General features: G+C 30.6%; 1 protein-coding gene across 5 annotated transcripts in view; it reads left to right on the forward strand.

The window, feature by feature from the left end:
• Nucleotides 1–21,013, forward strand: part of GABA-B-R2 (gamma-aminobutyric acid type B receptor subunit 2) — a 579,685-nt gene that overhangs the window by 165,258 nt on the left and 393,414 nt on the right. For 4 of the 5 annotated variants that reach the window (XM_089174269.1, XM_089174272.1, XM_089174271.1 and 1 more), the window contains one exon: nucleotides 9,674–10,995. In XM_089174269.1, the coding sequence (XP_089030395.1) occupies nucleotides 10,672–10,995 (324 nt within the window). In that variant the 5' untranslated portion in view covers nucleotides 9,674–10,671. Of the gene's footprint in view, nucleotides 1–9,673; nucleotides 10,996–21,013 lie in introns of those variants that run through there. The other variant, XM_089174274.1, reaches the window with a different exon arrangement.

Consider the following 21,013-nt stretch of genomic DNA (forward strand, 5'->3'; position numbering starts at 1 on the left):
CCCTACTTAAGACTATGTTTTCTTATAAAATAATATAACCACATTTTACTTACTTCTTATAAAAAAAAACATTCACCAATGATCTCTTGCGAAAGATTCACTTATGTAAACTGAAATTGTTCAGAATAATAAACAATTTATATGAGCTTCACTTTTTCTAATCAGTCTTTCAAAAAGATATCTGGCGAGCAAAAAATAGGAATTCCGATAATGCTGACGATATGTTCGTTATGAAAAAAAAAAACTCTCTTCACGGAAATACTATTTAAATATTCTAATAAATATATATATATATTAGGGTGGGTCAAAAAAATCAATTATTTTTTTGTTACAAGTGCCACGGAAATATGGGTTGCTAGACACCTTAAAAAAATTCTCACTAAATATGAGCTCTTAATTTTAATAGGAAGATCCTCCGCATCGAAGTTTTTTTATTTTTTTCTCAGACCAATAGAATAAAATTCATACCTCATCATTAATTGATTGTATAGAAAAATGTTCTGAACGAATTTTGTAGGAAATTTAATGCTCTACAAGAAAGGTGTCCTATATTTTTTCCGTAAACCTCACCATCTGAATGATATTGAAGATTTAAGTTTGATTATTTTAAGACAAATTTCATTTTTGTGTATGAATTTTATAACTCGATAATAAATGACTATTAAAAAGTGCACAATACAAATTTTTGTAGGAAATTAACTGCTCTATAAAAATGGTATCTTATGTTTTGGCAATTAAATTAAGCGTTCAAAAGATATTCATCATCAAACTTTCATGTGTACTGATTTTTGTCTCTAAACCCAAAAACAAACATTTTAGGATAGACAAAATAAAGACATTACGAAAAACATATGGAAAATACTGCTGAACTGAAAAAAAGGTTCTAGTAAAATGCAATGAGAGATCTAATAGAGACATTCTCTAGAAATGTTTTTCCAACTCTATAGCCTGCTACACTTCGAGACCCTTTTTATTTATAACATATCTCGTCTTTATTCTTTGGACCACAAACTTATTTTTCCAAGTAATCTCGTCTAAATAAAGATCTGAACAACGAAAAATCTAAAAAATGCATTGAATTGTATCACTCACTCAACTTCAAATTTTAGCCCCGTGGTAAGCTCCACCGATTTACGCTGGGCGTTCAACATCTTAAAAATGTTTTTATTATATTGAAACATTAGTATAAATTTCCTAAATACGCAAATATTACAATTAATTATATAATTTTCTTATATGCGACTTAAAATGTGACAGTAATTTACTTGCTTTTGAATTGAATTTGTCAGCTGCTCCTAATGTATTCTATAGTGTTCTCTAATTCTTTTTCTCTGATGTATCTGATAATCATTTTTCTTTTTTGTAAAATATTGCAGACAATACAATTATTATATTCTATATATTTCATAATATTTTAGTCTAATATTTGCGAAATAAAGAGTTTAATATTAATTTTTCAATAAAATAGGAAATAACATTTGTGCAGATCACACGTGTTAGAAGTGAAACCTTCAAATATCTAAGTTTCGAGAGAATGAGACGATTTTGTTATATATGGTATACCATATCGTATACAACAAAATCGTCTCATTCTCTCGAAATTTAGATATTTGAAGGTTTCACTTCTAACACGTGTGATCTGCACACATGTTGTTTTTTCTTAATTTTTTGCATATGTTCCACCAGTTATTGAACTTATACTTGTATTACAAATATTTATTGATCTCTTCGTGTACGTACACCCCACTCTCTTTATCTAACGTACATTTTTTATCATCCTATTATCTCCGTCTGGTTATCTACTACTACCAGGCTCAATAGTAGCATTGCTTTTTGACGGCTCGCAAAAAAAGGAGATCTAATAGCATTTTGTAATCCCCGAAGTTTTAATGTTCCTACTGCTGTTACGGTTTCTTCATCTTACGTGGAAATTTCGTTAGGTAATTTCATTTCTTCTTGTTTTACTCATTTTTCTTATCAAGAAAGACATGGAAACTCTGCTGCACCCTATTTTCTTCATCCAAGCTTCGTCACGCTTCTTCATTACTCTCCAGCTTTCAATTTAAACTTTTTGTTTCTTCCATTCTTCTTTTACCATCCTTATCGCTACCATCTTACGACTCTTTTTCTTTTATATTATCAGAACGAGAAAGACTCTCCTTCAGCAGATCCTTTCTCTTCAACAACCTCTTGTTTGCACCTTCGTGAATAGTGTTCTTTTCTTGACTCGTCATCATTCCAATGGTTCTCAATTTCGACCATTGAATTTCATGAACGTTTCGAATCAAAAATAATATATAATATATAAGAATCAATTAATTATTTTCCAGATGATTATACAAGTTTTACTTTTATCGCGCGTGGAAGCCACTCACATTCATTTTTTTCTTTATGCAATTATATGTAGCCATTAATATAACATTAACTTCATATTATCTGAAATCAAATCACCAAGTAAGGACTGGATATTTAATATCATAAAGACTAGAAGCAACAAAAAACAGAAAAATATTTTATCTCGTAGTTTTCTGTCAAAAAATATTATATGGAATTTTTTATAATTCAATAACTCTTAACCAAGCTTTACAAAATTTGTTTAAGAAATTTAATGTTATCTAATATAAACATTTTTCATGTCGATGAATTTAAAGATTTTGATAGAAATAGTTAATAACACCTTACAGGGGCCACCTCGTATATCTACACCATCAGTATACGTGTTGGAGTGATAGCGTGTGGCAACCGATATAACCAGCTCTGTTTCTCTACAGTAGTATAGGGCCAAAGAATTATGTTACCGTGCCAAGGCCTCACCTTGGAACAGCACAGCCATCTATGAATACTGTATGAGACGTTATTACTTTGATTCTCTTCGATCGTATCGTCAACTCGTTTTACCGCTTACTAGTATAAGGAGAACCCATTGGCGTAAAGAGTCGATCATCAACCAAAGGGGTAATCTTAAAACATTAGTAAGCGTGTTTTGTAAAGTACCATGTATACTTCGATAAGCATCGATCTTCGTGTCTTCTTTCAATTATTTCTTTGATTAGGGTGTCAAAGTTACCAGAGATATATTTCCTTCTTTCTTTGTTTCTCTTTGTTAGATTCGATTGTACCATAGTATTATTTCGTGACGGTATATCGACCTGTTTTAATGTATACATGTAGTATTATATATACGTATACGGTCATTTATAAGTGCCACAGAGGGAAGAAAAATATGAGATGGTGAAAAAGAGGAATAAAGATATAAAAGGACACCAAGATAGAATAAAAGTGTAAAACTGTTTGGAATATAAAAAGTGGTCTACTAGAATAAGAGTTTCGTTCACTCTCTTTCTCCGTGAATACTATTTACCGATGGTAAACTTTTTCTATCATTACTGTTGCGACCGCCATTACCATCCACAAACTGTTTATGTAACTCAATGGAACATTTGGAACTACTTTCAATATCCTCAGGATATTAATTTTTAACTTTATTGTACGATTTTATCCTTGTTATGTATAAATTTCAGTTGTTTTAAACTGTTGGAGCCTTCGAAAATCTTCAAAGTAGCGAAATTATTGTAATGTGTTAGCCTAATCGCATATAAAACAGAAAGCGTACTTGTTCGTTTTTCGATAAGGATTGAGAAAGATGGCTGCTATCATTCCATTGAAAGTGTAATGGTGAAAGATCGTTTATCTTTCTGAGAAATTTATAAGCGACTTTACTGAATTCATACATAAAAGAAATATTATTATGGAATACGTTACTCGATAAGGTATTTGAAACGATTGGAAAAGACAATAATATTATAATCGATTCAAATAATTCATTAACAATGTAAATTTTTTTATAATCTTTTGAAGGTCTTATTCCTAGATAATTAGAATATCATGATTATTTATTAATTACTTAATAGGTAATAATAAGATACAATAAAATAGACTATGCAGGAGAAAAAATTAAATTTATTTATATCATGTTAAATATTAGGTCGATCTACAAGTTCTGTGTCTGTTCTTAGAATCAAATAAAATAATAGATTTTTTCCACGCCAATCCTAGTTTCCAAATATGGTCCAAAATTGTTTATTGAGCTGAATCAAGCCTTTTCCCGATATTGTCAAAAAAAGATTTTGCTCTAACATGATCTTGATAGTATCGTTGTCTATAAGGGAGGTTCAGAGCGTGACTTATCAGAAAGGTTGAAATCTCCTTTTTCAAATTTTTCGAACCATCTTCTGCATGTTCTATCAGAAACTGTACCTTCACAAGACATTTTCAATAAATTTCTACATACTTCTGTAACATTTTCTCCTTGTTAAAATTCGTACAAAATACAATGGCGTAAATAAACTCTATCAGTAGCCATGACGTCTTTCTTAATATTAACATGAATCATCTTCGTCTTAGTTCATTCGCTAGATAAATGTGTATATACATTCAGTGATAGAAAGAGAAAGTCAAATATGCGCATACTTGTAACTCATTACCGGAATGGATAAAACTTTCCGATACACCTAATAAGTCGACTATACGAAAAATATGAAGAATACTTGTTTTATTTCATAATTAACAGACTAGGCATTTGATTTCAAATTCTAAACTTTTGTTTAAACTTCTAGATTTTACACTTTAATTGCTTATAACGTTAGTGCTTATAGCTAGATATGATACAATAGTCCCACGAAATATTTAAAATGGCCTATAAAGTTTTAACAGCTCATTAAAATGTTCTCCTATTAATTGCTACTGCTTTTTAATCGATATCTCAAATGATGATTTTCAAATTTTGTAATGATACGTGTTTAAATGCAAAGAGAACATCGTGCTGATAAAATATTTAGAAATTGATCATTTATTAGTTATTCTATTTCAGCCAAACGAGTCATGTATTATATTAACATTTTAAATAATATTTCTTTTTTTCAGCTTTACCTACATAAAAACTTCTTGGATATCATTATCAATAGTTATTTATCAATGACCGAATTAATCAATTCAATTGTCTCAATTTTGAATACAATATAAAGAGAGTAGTTACATTATATATGTTGTATTAATTTAAAATTATTAAAATTAAAAAATATATATATACGATATCTGAAATAAGCATAATCTCTCTCGAAGAGGATTTTAAAAGTATGATATTGTTGAGCTTACTTTATCTGTCTATAGGACGTCGAATATAAGGCACAAAAAAAATTGTGAGACATTTCAAAGGATTCAGCGCGTTCTGTTAAGAAAAGCAACCTCCTTTTTTGTAATAAAACGTGATTATAGCGGTCCGTAACGGTATCGATGAGTTTGAGTATTGTAAATGATCTTGGTGTTTATTTTGGAATAATGAGACCTGTGTTATATTATATATAACCAAAATGTCGAGTGATAAAAATCCGAAGGAATACACAAGGGCCTATTTAGCCGGACAGGTAGAAAAAGGACGCTCAGAACCAGTGGAAAATTTTCTCCCTCTCCATAACATCTTTTTTGGAGGTAAATCCCGTTTTCTCCTTCATAAGGATTCTGAGTTATCCCACATATTGTATATAAGAGAGAGTAATACAATTATTAGGGAAGTATCACAATTATTGGGAAAATATTACTATTATAAAGAGTATAATATTATTATTATTATTATTATTATTGGAACGCGTATTATTATTGTTAAAGTATGTTTTATATTATTTTATATTGAGGAAGTTCATCGTTTTTGGAAAGCTCTTAATTGGGATTAATATTCAGCGGTTTTATATTGTATGAGAATATTATTGAATGGTTTTTATTGAGCCAATTATTATTAAGAATCAGAGTAATATAAAAAGTTTTCTCTACAGTATCTTAATAAATAAATGTTATTTTATTTTCACAATTATAGTCATTTACATAATCAACGAATTTACCTGGTCAAAACAAGTTTCGAACGAGTCTTCGTGTTGTAAGAGAATGTTATCAAGCACGCTGCTGCTAATGCTACTATTGTAATTGGGTACTCATGGTCTAGGGGTTCCGAATACTTGACATTACGATCACCCCAAAGTTCATAGACTGTTGAGTGTCTTTGTGATAAGTACTAGAACTCTTATACTCCTTGGGTAACTTTTCCGGGATATTAAACTCTATATCTTTTTGCTGTATTTACATCGACTTTGGCCGCAAAAGAAAAGCTTTTACTATTTTCTCTTATAGATAAGATCTTCACATTCTATCCACGTTTCTGATATGATAATTTATCGATGGCGCAGCAAAAGATAGATCGACCTCCTATTTTTCCTTTTATATCACCCGCTTTCTAAACCTTCTTGTTATTTGATCGTTAATTCGATCACTGATACGAATATTAATTGGTCGCTAAGTATACGCTTTTTATCTTCATCAATTTATGTTTATTACTTTAATATGAACGTTTTATCGTTCGAAACGATTGGAGAAAAATTAATGAAGATTTTTACACATAACATTTACAACGACTCGTTTTGATATCTATAAATCGTAGCTATTTAAATATGATTGTACTGTATACTTATTTAGAGTTTTTATTACCAAATAGCATACTTTTACGAGATATCAAAAACATTAGTTTTATTATTTAATTAACATAAATATTTATATGGTTTAACAATAGCGAAACAACGCTTATTTTCAGTATCACAAGAACATTCGAAAACTATTTATCTGTTATAGCTTATTTGCTCTAAAAAATTAGTTTGACTACTCAGTTTCATTTCAAATATAGTCGTTTTTTAACCCTCGATCAAAGATTATAAATTAGTTTACATTAAAAGTAACAGATATTGTACGTATTATTAGTAAAAATGGGACGCAAAAGAAACAATATTTCATCAATGTGTGTCATCTTGTCATTTTTATAAAGAAACGGGAAAGTCACATCAGAAAACTATTAATTTATTAAATATATGTGAGAATATAATAGCGGACATCATAAAACGATATACCCACGAAGATTGAATAAAAAGTAGGAATTCCGCAGAAAGGAATCCCGGATTTCGTTACTGTCAAAGATAAAGAAAAGATTATCAAGGAGATAAGACAAGATCCTGGATTGGGTACTCTGAAGCTGACCTTATAGTTATTTGAAGAAACTGAAAAGAAAATTCATCCTTATATAGTTCGCAGAGCACTGAAATTAGATTAATACAACAGTAGAGTTTCTCGTAAGAAGACTTCTATATATACAGGGTGATTCACCAGCTCTTGCCACCTAAATAGCTCAGGTAGTATTATAATTGCAAAAAAGTTTATAAAACAAAAGTTGCATAAAAAATTCAGGACAATAATACGAAGTTAGCTTTTTTTGCTAGGTTCAGTATCTTCCGAGATTTATAAGTCAACTTTGCTTTTTTAAATACAATGCTATATTTTAATATTTATTTTCTAATAGCGACTGTCAAGACGAATCCAACGATGTGCCACATTAAATACAAAACCTGACAATGACCAATAAAAACTATTCGGGAAACATCTGTTCCGTCCATTGTCGGAAAAACTAAGGGATGACGCAACCCTGACGCAACCCTGACGCGAAAGAGCTGTATTGTGGCAGACTTGTTTGCCAGTTTTAACCTTCCTTGACCTTCAAAAATATTAATGTGGCACATCATTAGATTCGTCTTGACAACCTCTATAAGAAAATAAGTAATAAAATATAGCGGAATATTAAAAAAAAACAAAGTTGATTAATAAATCTCGAAAACGACTAAACTTAGTGAAAAAAAGATAATGCCATATTTTAGTTCTGAATTTTTCATGCAACTTTTGAAGTGAAAACTTATTTAGAAAGGGGTGATTCGAAAAAATGAAACACAGCAGCGATGCAGTGCGGCGATGAAACGGCCACGATATTAATTAAGAAGAGAAAAAGAGACAAACATATAGAATTGAGCCTGCGAGAGAATGAGACAGAATATAGCTATACAGTTTTTCCTAGTCTCGGTCTCCTCTTTATGCTCTGCTTCGTAGTCTCCACTCCGGTCTACTAATTTTTTTATATGTGTGTGTTTGTGTGCGACTGCATACTACGAAGCGTGGACTCATATCATCTCGAAAACGAACCGACGGTCAAAATAAAGAAAGAAGGTGTATGGTCTGCTTTGTAGGTTGTTAAGTTGTGTAAAACTGTGTGAATCTGGAAAGTTCTCGAGCGATGCCGATGCTTTGTTTAATGCATCAGACCGGACGTTTTGGAAAATTCGTGAATAGCATGCAGATGGAAATAAAGGAGCGAGTATTGAGTCGTCATGAGTAGTTGCCAGTTGCCAGTCGTCATCAGTCGTTGTTCGTCGTCATTCAGTTGAAACAGTTCAGTTGCGTATATCGGTTATTATCATAAGATTGTGAAGCCTTTATTGTATCTTTTCGAATACTTATTTTAAATATATTTTATCAGTAGGATTAAACTAGGTGTACATTAACCTCGCACCTCTACACTAAACTCAATCCTACATGTATACATATATATTTGTTTCTATCTATGGCTATCGCATTCAGCATTCTATTTTAATTGATACAATTTGGAAAGTGATAGTTTTTGTCAGCTACCCCATCTCAAGATCATACAGATGCCCTTTGATATATATGGTAACAATATTATAATAAATAAATCCTACAATTATTTTACTCTCGATACTCTGCGCTCGTGTCATTCTCTCGAAATTTCGTTTATTGAAGGCTTCACTTCTAACACGAGTGATCTGCACACATGTTTTTTTTTTAATTTTTTTCTGAATAAGTTTTTCTGCAACTATGATTCTTTTATAGCTATTTAAGTAGCAAGAGCTGTTGAATCACCCAGCTATATATATAAGCGAAAAGGAATTAAAAGAAAAGAATTATTTTCGTTAAGAAGTATGTTTTTAACGAGAAGATATGATGCAAGGACGTAACATTTGCCGATAGAATCAAGTTAAATATCTGTGGGAGTAATAAACCATGAGATACGGTGACGGATCTGTTCTTTCAATTGCAAGCGTGGACGAATAAGTTCTCATTTAAGGCATTATAAAAAAAATAAATATTTAGATTGCTTTTAACACAATTTGATAAAAAGTCTTACAAGAATGAAAATTGGGTACATGTTTTAATTTTTATTAAAATAATGATCCTCCCCCCAAAAATCGCATATTTTACATGGATATCTATTATTTTATTGTTCCAAAGTCTTAAATCCTCTTTACCACGGTTGCTGAACTTAAACACTGTTATGAATCTATGAAATGAGTTAAATCGTAAAATTAGGAACACACTAATAAAATCAAAATAAGAACTAAAATACGTTTGGCAGGAGAATGGGGACATATACCCATGGAATATTTAATGAAAATTATTTTAATCATGCCAAATCTATTGCATGTTTTTTAACAAAAAGGGAATCCAATCAAATATTAGAATTACTACAATTTTATTTTATATTATTTATAACTTTTATAAGAAAATATTGTTCTCTTAGATATCCAAATATTTTTGTGATTTTTAATTTTTGTGACACGAAAAGTAAACTTCACATATACCGTTTTTGTTATGCAATATATATTTATAATTATGGTCATTACATAAATAAAACCTATGTTTTTGAAAACTAGAAAAAGTATATTACTTGTTAACAGAAACAAAAATTCTTCAACTCTACTCTAACAATAATTCAAAATGCTTATTAATTTTTCAGATACGTACGAAGTCAGCAGAAAAAAAAGCCACAGTGGACTTAGTTCATTGCGATAATGAAGTATGTAAAGAAAAATGGAAGAAACGAAAGCGTAGAATAAGAAAGTTAAACGAATAAGAGAAGGAAGAAAGGCAAGTAGAGAATTGTTAGAAGAAATCAATCTGAATTACGATATTTTCAAAAATGTTTTTGCACTGGCAACAATATCGGAAACTATTATGAGATAAACTTCGTAAAACTTTTTTGGCAACGGACCACTGACGCTTATGTAACTCACAAGAGAGAAAAAATGATTTCACGATGCGGATTCATCCATAGAAAAAAGGATATGTTCATAGATTTGGAAAAACGTGTTGACATCAATGAATAATAACGACACAAATCCAAGCAATCAACACTCTTTTTAACAATTAACCGTTTAATTAAGGAAAGAAGAGGAAAAATAGAAGAACAGAAAAAAAATATAAACGCGTAAAATATTGGCTTCAGGACTTGTGTTGCGTTTATCAAATTTTCATGGTAAACAAAAGATGATCGTTCGTGTAAGTATTGTGTAAAGTGATCGACCTGTATGCGCGTTTCATGAATAAAGAAAGTGTGAGTAAAGAAACAAAAACATTAAAAATTTGTTCCTTTCGGGATTGCAGAAGTGTGTCAGAGAAACTAAAGATCTGTCTGTAGTGTTTGGCAATTGATGTAGACACGGAATGTGGAGGTTCCGGTTGGCGTATCGGCAAAGAGACGAGGAATACGTTCGATGGTCGAAGTTAGATGTGCGGTTGAATGCGTCCCTTTGTTCGAACTCGGAAGAGAAGATTGTGTCTCGTGTTTGGCGTACAGTGGATGCTACGTGATATTTGAAAAAAGATCATACGACAGTACGTTGTGCTGATTCGCTCTCGTGTAGTTACAGTGACGCGACAACTGTTCGATGTTAACGTTGAGGTGAAAACAATTTCACTCAGAAGTCGCGAATTGGTGGTCGCGAGTATTTTAAGATGGCGACTGGAATCATCATTACACCCGCAGGACGCCAACGACTCCGTTGTTGGCGTCATTTGTTGGTCCGCGCACATATTTTTGCCGCCATTTTATGGCTCGACGCCATCTTGACATGCAGTGGGCAGAAGCCAATCAACCTCGGTGGTGTTAAGAAACGTGATGTCTACATCGCCGGTTTTTTTCCATACGGGAATCATGTACCGGAATGTCACCTGGGCCGTGGTGTCATGCCTTCTGTCAAACTCGCCGTTGACCACATCAACGAAAATCAAACAGTTCTAAGAAATTATCGGCTACATATGTGGTGGAACGATACTGAGGTAATATTTGCTCCAATTTTTATACCTTTTTTTATTGATAAAATTGTTTATAAACTATTTTATTTCCTTTTTTCTTCTTCTTTTTTTCTTTTTTAAATTACTCTCTTGAGTTTTAAATTAGGATTAAAATATCCCACATGACTTATTGTTGATGTGTTTAATTACAACTCAAACATTCCGCTAGCGTACTTATTATTTCAACGTTTCGCTTAAGCGCATAGCAATGTATGATGTTTAGTCAGCGATATTATTCATTCGGGTCATCGTAGGTTGTTGACCTCTGAGTACTCTGACCCATAACGTAAAACGCATTATTATAACACCGCCGTAAACGATATTGATCAGTTAATTGTTCGAAAAAGCAGGCATATTCATAATTTGAAGAACGCAGCATCGCTTCCTTTCGCTTGTTAACTCTGTGCAAAAATCGATACTACCGAGGCCGCGGGAGAATAAGAGATTTTAAATAACGTGTTCTGATTGTTCTGAGTTTTCTATTTATCAAAGGAATATCCCTAGCGAATTATCTTTGAAAATACTAAGAGAAATCGTTTGCATAAGGTAAATGACGCCCCAGATGATATGTATTATTTTTGTCATCAGTTTTTTCTTATGTTTTTCTTTCTTTTCATTTCTTTTTTTCACAACGGGTCTCATTAATTCAGGTCTAAATCGAAGTAGATAGCGCTGCAAGCGTTTTCTGGAAAAAAAGAACTTACGTTAATAATAACTTATTAAAAAAACTATTTTAGGAGGTATAATTTTCTTCTATTAGTCTTTTAGAATAAAAAAGGGAATATATAACTTCGACAAAAGCTTTAGCAAGAGAATTGTGGCTTTAATTTTGACAGCGACGAGAACGATCATAATTATTATAGTAATATAGAAAGAAAGACCACTATCATCATTTACACATAGTATAACGATCAATGAATCGTAACAGCGTTGCTACTGCTTTATTGTCTCAATTGTATGCGTTGTAACTGAAATACGCGTTGTATATAGGTCTCGTGTTCAGTCCACCGAAAGATACGCAATATCCTGGCACCGGACGGTGCTTTATACTCGTGAACAATTATATCATTCGGTACCATGCTAACGCAGTTTCGAAATACCAGTAAGTTTTCCGCGTCTCGATCCACGTTACAGATTTTTAAGGGAACAATTAAGCTTAACATAATATCTCTACTTGAATTTTAACTTGATTTTAAATTTTTGATTAAAATTTGTTTACTGAACAATCGAATTAAGAAGTAAAAGATTGTAGTTTTTAATTAACTACAATATTTTATAAATTTAACTCGTTCTATTAAATACCATTTACTAACTTTTCGAAATGCTCAACGTATAACGTTTGTTTACACAATTTAAAAAACAGTAAACTGATACTACTGATGATAGTACTTATCAAATTTCTTAAATTCTTTGTTATAGTTTCGTAGTAAATATGTTATAAGTTAATAACTATTGCAGTTGTGATTGTACAATGTACAAGGAATGCCATATTTTATATATGAATGCATCGATCCTTTTCTCGATGTAATATCAATATAATTTTTACTGTTGTATTATTAAATTTAAATGTATTAGATAGTTTTAAGTTTAAAATCGCATGAATACTATTTACATTCCAAGCAATTAAGGATTGATACACAAGTGATTACCTTTTTATGTAATTAATGAAAAGAACTTTGTGAGTCTATAGTAAGCAAATATTATACGTTCAAGATAGATCTCTCTCTTCTCTAATTCAAACACGGGATAGCAATTATCAATATTTACATGTTCAGTGAATGCGTTATTCCTACTGATAAAAGACACTCAAATGTGAGAATACGTATCACTATGATATTATTGGTTGGTCTCTATTATGTGTTATATTAACGCAATTTTTTTTTTCGATGACTAGTTAATTTCTTCGAGGAACTATAAAATAATTTTTAAAGATCTGACAAAAACAGAAAAAGAGAGAGAATTTTTTCTAACCGATAATAAGTTTGTATCTAAGATGACTCGGTAAATGTTAAAAGCGAGCTTGACCTTGTCTGAAAAGAAGAAGGGGAGAAAGGAACAGAGACGAAAGGGTAAGCTTCGGTTGGCGTCTAATTATTTTTGCAAATGTAACATTTAGTTTCGTGGTGATATCGCCGATAGTGACATTCACGTTGAGGGTTGAGGCTAAAGGAAAATGATGGTCGTTGATTTTTGCGGTTGGTAGACCGTTATATAGTGAGTTTACTTGGCAGATCGATATTGCACAGCCACTGAGTCAAGGTGAGCTCTCTTTCTTTCTCTCTCTTTTTCTTTTTCTCTTTCTCTCTGTCTATATATACCTCTATTCCTCTCCCTCTTTTTCGCTTCAAGTCTTCAGCTTTGAGTTTCAAGTATAACCAAGAAAGTAAGCCATCATGAAATGGATAAGCAAAAAGAAGAGAAAGTATTAACAACAAGGCAGCCAGTGGTGTTCGGGTTGACCGTCAGAACAGCACGTAGAACCGCGTGTGCTTACATAGACTCTTTGTATAATTTAATGCCAAGGATGCCCTAGACGATGGAGACGGCAATAGACTCCGTGACATTATTATTGGTCGATGGTTGTTCGCCGGTACAACTTGTGATTATCTATGGATCGATTAAATCGAGCTTGACCCTGTCCTCTTACCCTCCATATGACGCCTACTTAACGTCGTACCTACACTTTTCTATGCGATCTTGAACGTGGTTTTACTTGTAATAAATATGCTTATCAGTTTATTTCTATCTTTATCTTTCTTTAATCATTATCATATACATAAGTATACATTACATTTATACGCACGTTTATAGAAGAAACCATAAAAATATTTAAACGATATTCTTCCAACACTATATGTGCTCATTATTAAACAAGTTTTTTTTGTAAATCTTCATAATTGGAACAAGCTGCAAAGTAAAGAAATAAATATTTGTTTTACGATCGGATATATGAAAATAACGCGCGCCGCGCGCGCGAGTATGGATTAAATTGTTACTAATTACATTTTCTGTATGAACTGGCTTATGATCTATAATTGGAAAATTTATAATTGGGATGCGTTGCGGACATAAGTTTATATGAACTTGTTTCATTCATTTGACCTCAGTAATAATATGTAGGATAAGTTTGGTTCCAATTATTTTGGATACTCTATATATGTTAACGTTAAAGTATGTAATTCAGTTAATTCAAGAAATGATATGGAACCCAGACATTGTAAATTTTATTTAAAATATTTTCTTTCATTTTCTTTAAGAAACGTTAATTTAAGTGTACTAGAGAAATGTCGGTAGAATTTGTGAATAATAATTATTGAGGCAATAGAACACAGTAGAAAAGTAATAATTATCTCTCGAGAGTTTACTTAGTAAACTTTATTCGTTAGTCGTCATGACCGCATTTCTCTCTGAATAAAACCACGAGGGATATGTTGCCTTTTCAAATTGGTTTTATCTGTATTTCTGATTTATACTTATTATAAGTTTCATTTAATATTTATACACATTTAAAAATGTTATTGAAAAAAAATAATAAACATTTTTGACAATTTATTTGTCTAAAAAAGGAATCCTCCTATTGCCCATTTGATTTTTAGTGTTCTGCTCAGTTAAAATAATTATAGCAAATATAAAAAACATTATAGTTGTGTAATAATGAAAGAAAACTAAAAGTTTAATATCGGAATAAATAGCAACATATTAAAATGTAGTAATTATCGAGTATTACTTTTTTTTATTTATAGCAAGCAACAAAATACAAAAAAAGATTTTTAAATAATTTGGATACAGGCTATGAAAATATATATAATGAAGGTGGATGAAAAAATTGATTAAAAAGGTCTTAAAATATTATGTTAGCCATTTTTGGAATATACTTTTATCTAGCTTTTATCATATATTCAAATACTAAATATTGTGATGTGTATATAAGTTCTTTTTATATAACCAATACAAAAAAGAAAATAAGATAGATGACGAACAAAAAAGATAGATTTTAATTTATTTGCCTTGACTTGGATGGATTAAATTGCAGAGATTATGTTAAAATAAAAAAAATAAGGAAACAGTAAGAGATTTATTTTTATGTTATTTTTCTTTTTTTTTTTGAGACTAAGCAATCCTTTTTATATGCACTATTACTATTTCCAATTAAGTGGACCTCCGAAAATAGTTAAATACAGGGACACGAAATCCATTTCAAACATACGGACACATATAGCAATAGGAAAATGTAGTTTTATACTAGGTCAGCAATTCAGAGCTCTTCTCTTTCGGTATTTGAGGTGGGGTTTAAAAGAATGAAGAAACCTTATACTTTGGAAAGTGGGAAATCGAGGAAAAATTCTAATAGTTTTTTCTCGTTGGAAATGTTCTTAAATTTTTACGCTTATTAATTAGTTGATATGAAGCATTTTGAATGTTGCTTTCTTGCTTCGAGATAACAGAAGATTTTTCAATTAATTTTCTACAAAATGTTAATAAGTTTATTTCTCTGATTCTTCTTCATTTTCCTTTGAAATAAATAAAATTTTGTTAATGTGAAAACTTCTATAGAATGGGGATAATTTGGAAAAAAGCGAACGGAAACGCTGCGATGAAACAGCCACGGTACTAAGTAAGAAGTAAAAAAGCGACAAACATATAGGATTGAGCCTGCGAGAGAATGAGACAGAATATAATTACACAGTTTTTTCTATTCTCGGTCTCCTTTTTATGCGCTGCTTCGTAGTCCCCACTCCTGGCTACTAAGCTTTGTATATGTGTGTGTTTGAGTGCGACTGCATACCACGAAGCGTAGACTTATTTTATTTCACAAAGAACCCAGAGTTTGTATTTTTAAGACGTTTATAAAACCTAATAAATTTATGTGTTCATTAGGGTTACAGATCGTACATATAATGTATAGTGATTAGCTTTCTAGGCACAGTCGTTTTTGAGATAATTAGAGTTAAAGATTTACTAGCATTTCAATATACTATATTTTTAAATCTCACTTTAACTACAGTTATAGCGTAGCGCGCATCGACCTAAACTCGCAGTCTATGGATTGCTGGTTCAAATTTCGTCAGGTTGCCTTCTTATTTTTAGTTTTTATATTGAAGTGAAAACTTCTTTAGAATGGGAGTGATCTGAAAAGTAAATAAGTGCGGTCGGTAGGAAACGGAGCTATGTAACGAGACTATGAAACGGCTGCTATACTAAATAATGAAAGAAAAAGAGACAAACATATAGGATTTATCTCGGTTTCCTCTTTATGCTATGCTTCGTAGTTATCGCTCCTGGTTGTATATTGTATATGGGTGTGTTTGTGTGCGACTGCATACTACAAAGCGTGGACACGTATTATTTCGATACTCGAAATGTTTGTAGGTAGGAGCGATAGAAAGGTAGAAGAATAAACAGAGATAAGCACGTAGGTATGCGACAAAAGTATAAGGTCCAAACGAGCCGACGGTCCAAATAAAGAAAGAAGGTGCGTGGTCTGTTTTTTTTTTACCAAACGTGTCATTTCTTTTCTATTTAAAAATGTTTCTATTTTATTGAAAAATTATTATTAAATTATTTATTTCGCAAATGTTATTATAATGAACAATTATGAAATATATAGAATAAAATAATTGTATTTTCTGCAATATTTTATAAAAAAAAATTGATTATCAGATACATCAAAAAAAAGAATTAGACAATACTGTCGAATAAATTAGGAGCAGCTGACAAATTCCATTCAAAAGCAAGTAAATTACGATCACATTTTAAGTCGCATATAAAAAAATTATATTATTAATTGTAATATTTGCGTATTTAGGAAGCTTATACTAATTTTTCAATAAAATAAAAACATTTTTAATATGTTGAATGCCCAGCGTGAATCGGTGGAGCTTACCACGGAACTGAAATTTGAGACTCGTAGTATACCAAGTTCGATAAGCTGAGAGAGCGATACGATTCAATGCATTGTTTAGATTTTTCGTTGTTCAGATCTTTATTTAGACAAGAGTATTTAGAAAGATAAGTCTGTGGTCCAAAGAATAAGGCCGAGATATGTTATAAATAATAAGGGTCTCGAAGTTTGGTAGGCTACAGAGTTGAAGAAACATTTCTAAAGAATATCTTTATTAGATCTTTCATTGCATTTTACCAGAACCTTCGTTTAGTCCAGCAGTATTTTCCATATGTTTTTCGTAACGTCTTTATTTCGTCTATCGTAAAATATTTGTTATATAGCGCAAGAATGTAGATGTAAACGGGAAATAGAAAACCATACTAACAAAAAAAATTTTATACCTGAGTTTCAAAAAAAGGATTATTTATAATAACCTAATTTCTGATGAATTATATTTCCTTTGCTAAACATCCTACCATTTTGGTGACTATTTATAACTATCGCATTCAGCATTCCGTTTTTATTGCTTGAATTGTGAAAAGTGCACTTTTTATCAGCCATTTCACCCAGAGACCATACCAGTGACCTTTATTATATATAATAATAATATTATAATAAATATATCCTAAAACTATCTTACTCTTAAAACTGTCCATTCGTCTCATTCTCTTGAATCTTAAGTTTTTGAAGGTTTCACTTCTAACACGTATAATCTGCACACATAATTTTTTTTACAGTATGTTGTATTATTATTATTGAAAATATAATAGCAAGTATAGTATATTTTTGTTACAAACGGTATTATATCTTTTCAATTTAAAAATGTTTCTATTGTATTGAGAAATTAGTATTAAATTCTTTATTTCGCAAATATTATAATTATTAATTATAAAATACATAGAATATATAATAATTGTATTGTCTGAAATATTTTATAAAAAAGAATGATTACAAGATACATCAGAGAAAAAGAATTAGATAACAATATAGAATGTATTAGGAGCAGCTGACAAATTTCATTAAAAAGCAAATAAATTACTGTCTCATTTTTATTTCCCTTCTTCATAATATATATTTGATTCATCAAGAAAAAATATGTTTATTAAATTTGATTTTTATTTTTTTATCAAAAATATCCAAAGACATGTACTGACTCATGCATATAAGAAAACTATATTATTAATTATAATATTTACGTATTTAAGAAACTTATACAAATCTTTAATAGACTAAGAACATCTTTACAACGCGTAATGCCTAGTGTGAATCGGAGGAGTTTACCACGAGGCCTAAGTTTGAGACTCGTTGTTACACAGTTCGATAAGCTGAGAGAGTGATACGATTCAATGCGTCCTTTAGATTTTTTATTATTAAGATTTTTATTTAGATGAGAGTATTTAGAGAAGATAAGTTTGTGGTTCAAAGAATAAAGACGAGATATGTTACAAATAATAAGGGTCTCGAAGTGTAGCAGGCTATAGAGTTGGAAAAGCATTTTCAGAAAAGATCTCTATTAGATCTCTCATTGCATTTGAACCAGAACCTTCGTTCAGTCCAGCAGTATTTTCCATATGTTTTTCGTAATGTCTTTATTTCGTCTTTCCTAAAATGTTTGTTAGACAGCCCAAAAAATGTAGATGAAAGTGAGAATTCGGAAACCATCGAACCAATAAAATTTTATATCTGAGTTTCACAAAATGGATATTCTATATTTACTTAGCTTACGACGATTTATAATTCCCTCGATAAACATCCTACGATTTTGGTGTCTATCTATGACTATCGCATTCAGCATTCAATTTTTATTGCTTGAATTTGGAAAAGTGTAGTTTTTATCAGCTATTTCACCCAGAGATCATGCCGGTGTCCTTTGTTGTATGTGGTAACAATATTATAATAAATAAACCCTAAATTTGCCTACTCTAGATACTGTGCATTCGTCTCATTCTTTGGAAGCTTGGTTTTTTGAAGGTTTCCCTTTGAACTTGTGTTATCTGCATACATGATATTTTTTCATGGGAAGCAATTGATCTGGTGCGTATTACGAGTTTTTTTGATGAACGAAGATTGAAATACGTGTAAAATTATTTAATTTTAGGAACTGTGTTATTAGTATCATTCAATTGTTATTCTAAAAAGAATTTAAGAAACCGTCTTATAATTACCTTCATTTTAATTTTTAGATATTTCTTATTTACGTTTTCTTTTATTTCGAATAGTAATTATACCATGAGATATTGGAAATACATGAGATTAAAATCTGCTAACTATATATTTTTTCTGTATTATTTGATATCGTGAGAAAAAAACATATTGTGTATATTAATTTTTTACAACTACTTTATGTATTTTTTCTCTTTGTCATTTTCCATTAAGTCGCGATGATAAATATTCACAATTGACATAATAAGCAGTAGGTTTTATCTTACATAATCAACTTGTTGTGATCGACAAATCGTAACATATTATTTATCTCTTTTTTCATATTATTTAACATTTATTTTCATATTTCTTAATGCTGATTTTTATGTACATTGCCGTTTATCGATTTTTAATTCTACGAATTAATTTAATTTCTTGTATTTTTTACAATGCCAATTATTGTTTGATAATTTTTTTATCTAAAATGTATGTATTAAGATTAGTAAAAATTAATTAGTAGATGCATTTGTAGAAAAAAGATCTCAGAAAAGTTCATTAGAAACAGTGGTCGTTAGTGGTCGTTAGTTTTGTTTTAGATTTTATTTTCTCCGGAGAACATAAATACTAACTATATACGCATATATCAGTGATCGTATCTCTTTTATGATACTTGCTATAAAATGAGAAAGTAAGAGAGGAGCTTTTATATGGGCAATTAGGTAATTTCATGATGTCGTGTTTTTATCCACATTGACACGATCTCCGAAGTTTTTTTTTAATGTCCGTCACGAATGTATCTTTTGTATTAAAAAAAATAGACATAGAGAGAAAGAGAGAGAGAGCGAATATGTTTGTCGTAGTCGATCGATGACCTGATCCTCTTTGCTAAGTTTACCATAGAAAAGAAAAAGAAATCAATAGGCCAATGTCGTACTGCGTAATCAAGTTTTATGCAGAGTAAAAGAAAAATAGAAGACTCTTGTTTGTTATTATTAATGTCAAGTGTAAAATTTATTATTTTCGTAATCCATCTTGTTTTCACAGATAAATTATAGATAAAAAATGTTCAAAGAAAGAAGTGAAAGAAATAAACCAGCTAGAGATGAGCGAAGTTTAAACGGTTTCTATCAGAAAAAGAAAAGAAAGAGAGTAACAGAAATAGGCAACAGTGCAATATAATATTAGTGTCAGTTTCTTTCACTATAAAAACATTACAAATAAAGATTTCACAACGGGTGAACATTATTAGAGATATATGAAACTTGTCCCACATTGAATAAGGTTCTGTATTTTATTGCACCATAGTTTATACAATAAAGGAGAACATTAGTTTAAATTTTGGTATGAAGAACATATAAAGAAAATGAGGAAGGAGAAAGAATATAAAACAAGAAGTCCTGAAAAGAGATTTCTTTATGGTATAGATAAGCATTGTTCAATTTAGTGTAGTCTATAAATTTTAACGAGGAAAAAAGAAAAAGAATGATAAAATACGAATCTTTCTTAAGCACATTGAGACGATTCTCTTAACATCTCAAGCTTTTATTTTTCTTTTTTTACTTTTGCCTTTAAGTAATTACATGATTTATTTTTAGCGATTAATATTTAATTACCTAGTGGATTGTCTAATAGCATTATATAAGTTTAACAACATTTTTTTTCTCGCTTCTTTCACTTCGCAATTTTGTTAATATACATGAAATTAACCTAACGTTAGTTTCTTGTTACTTGGATTACAGAACATGAGAATATAAACGAAACTATCTTTATGCGCTTCTCATCGACCATTTTGTAGCTGACATTCTCCTAATTAGATTCATCTAATTAAAATGAGAATACCGCTCATAAGACTTCCTTTTAGAAGCGTGAATACTACTTACACCGTTAATGGATTAGGCGCGAGATCTCATTGTTTTAAAATGTCTTTTTGGCGTCTTTACCATTTACCATTTACCATTTAATAATTTCTCCTTCTTT

This window comes from Polistes dominula, unplaced genomic scaffold (assembly GCF_049000335.1).
Source record: "Polistes dominula isolate Pdom_NZ unplaced genomic scaffold, Pdom_raw_medaka contig_168, whole genome shotgun sequence".
Taxonomy (NCBI): Eukaryota; Metazoa; Arthropoda; class Insecta; order Hymenoptera; family Vespidae; genus Polistes; species Polistes dominula.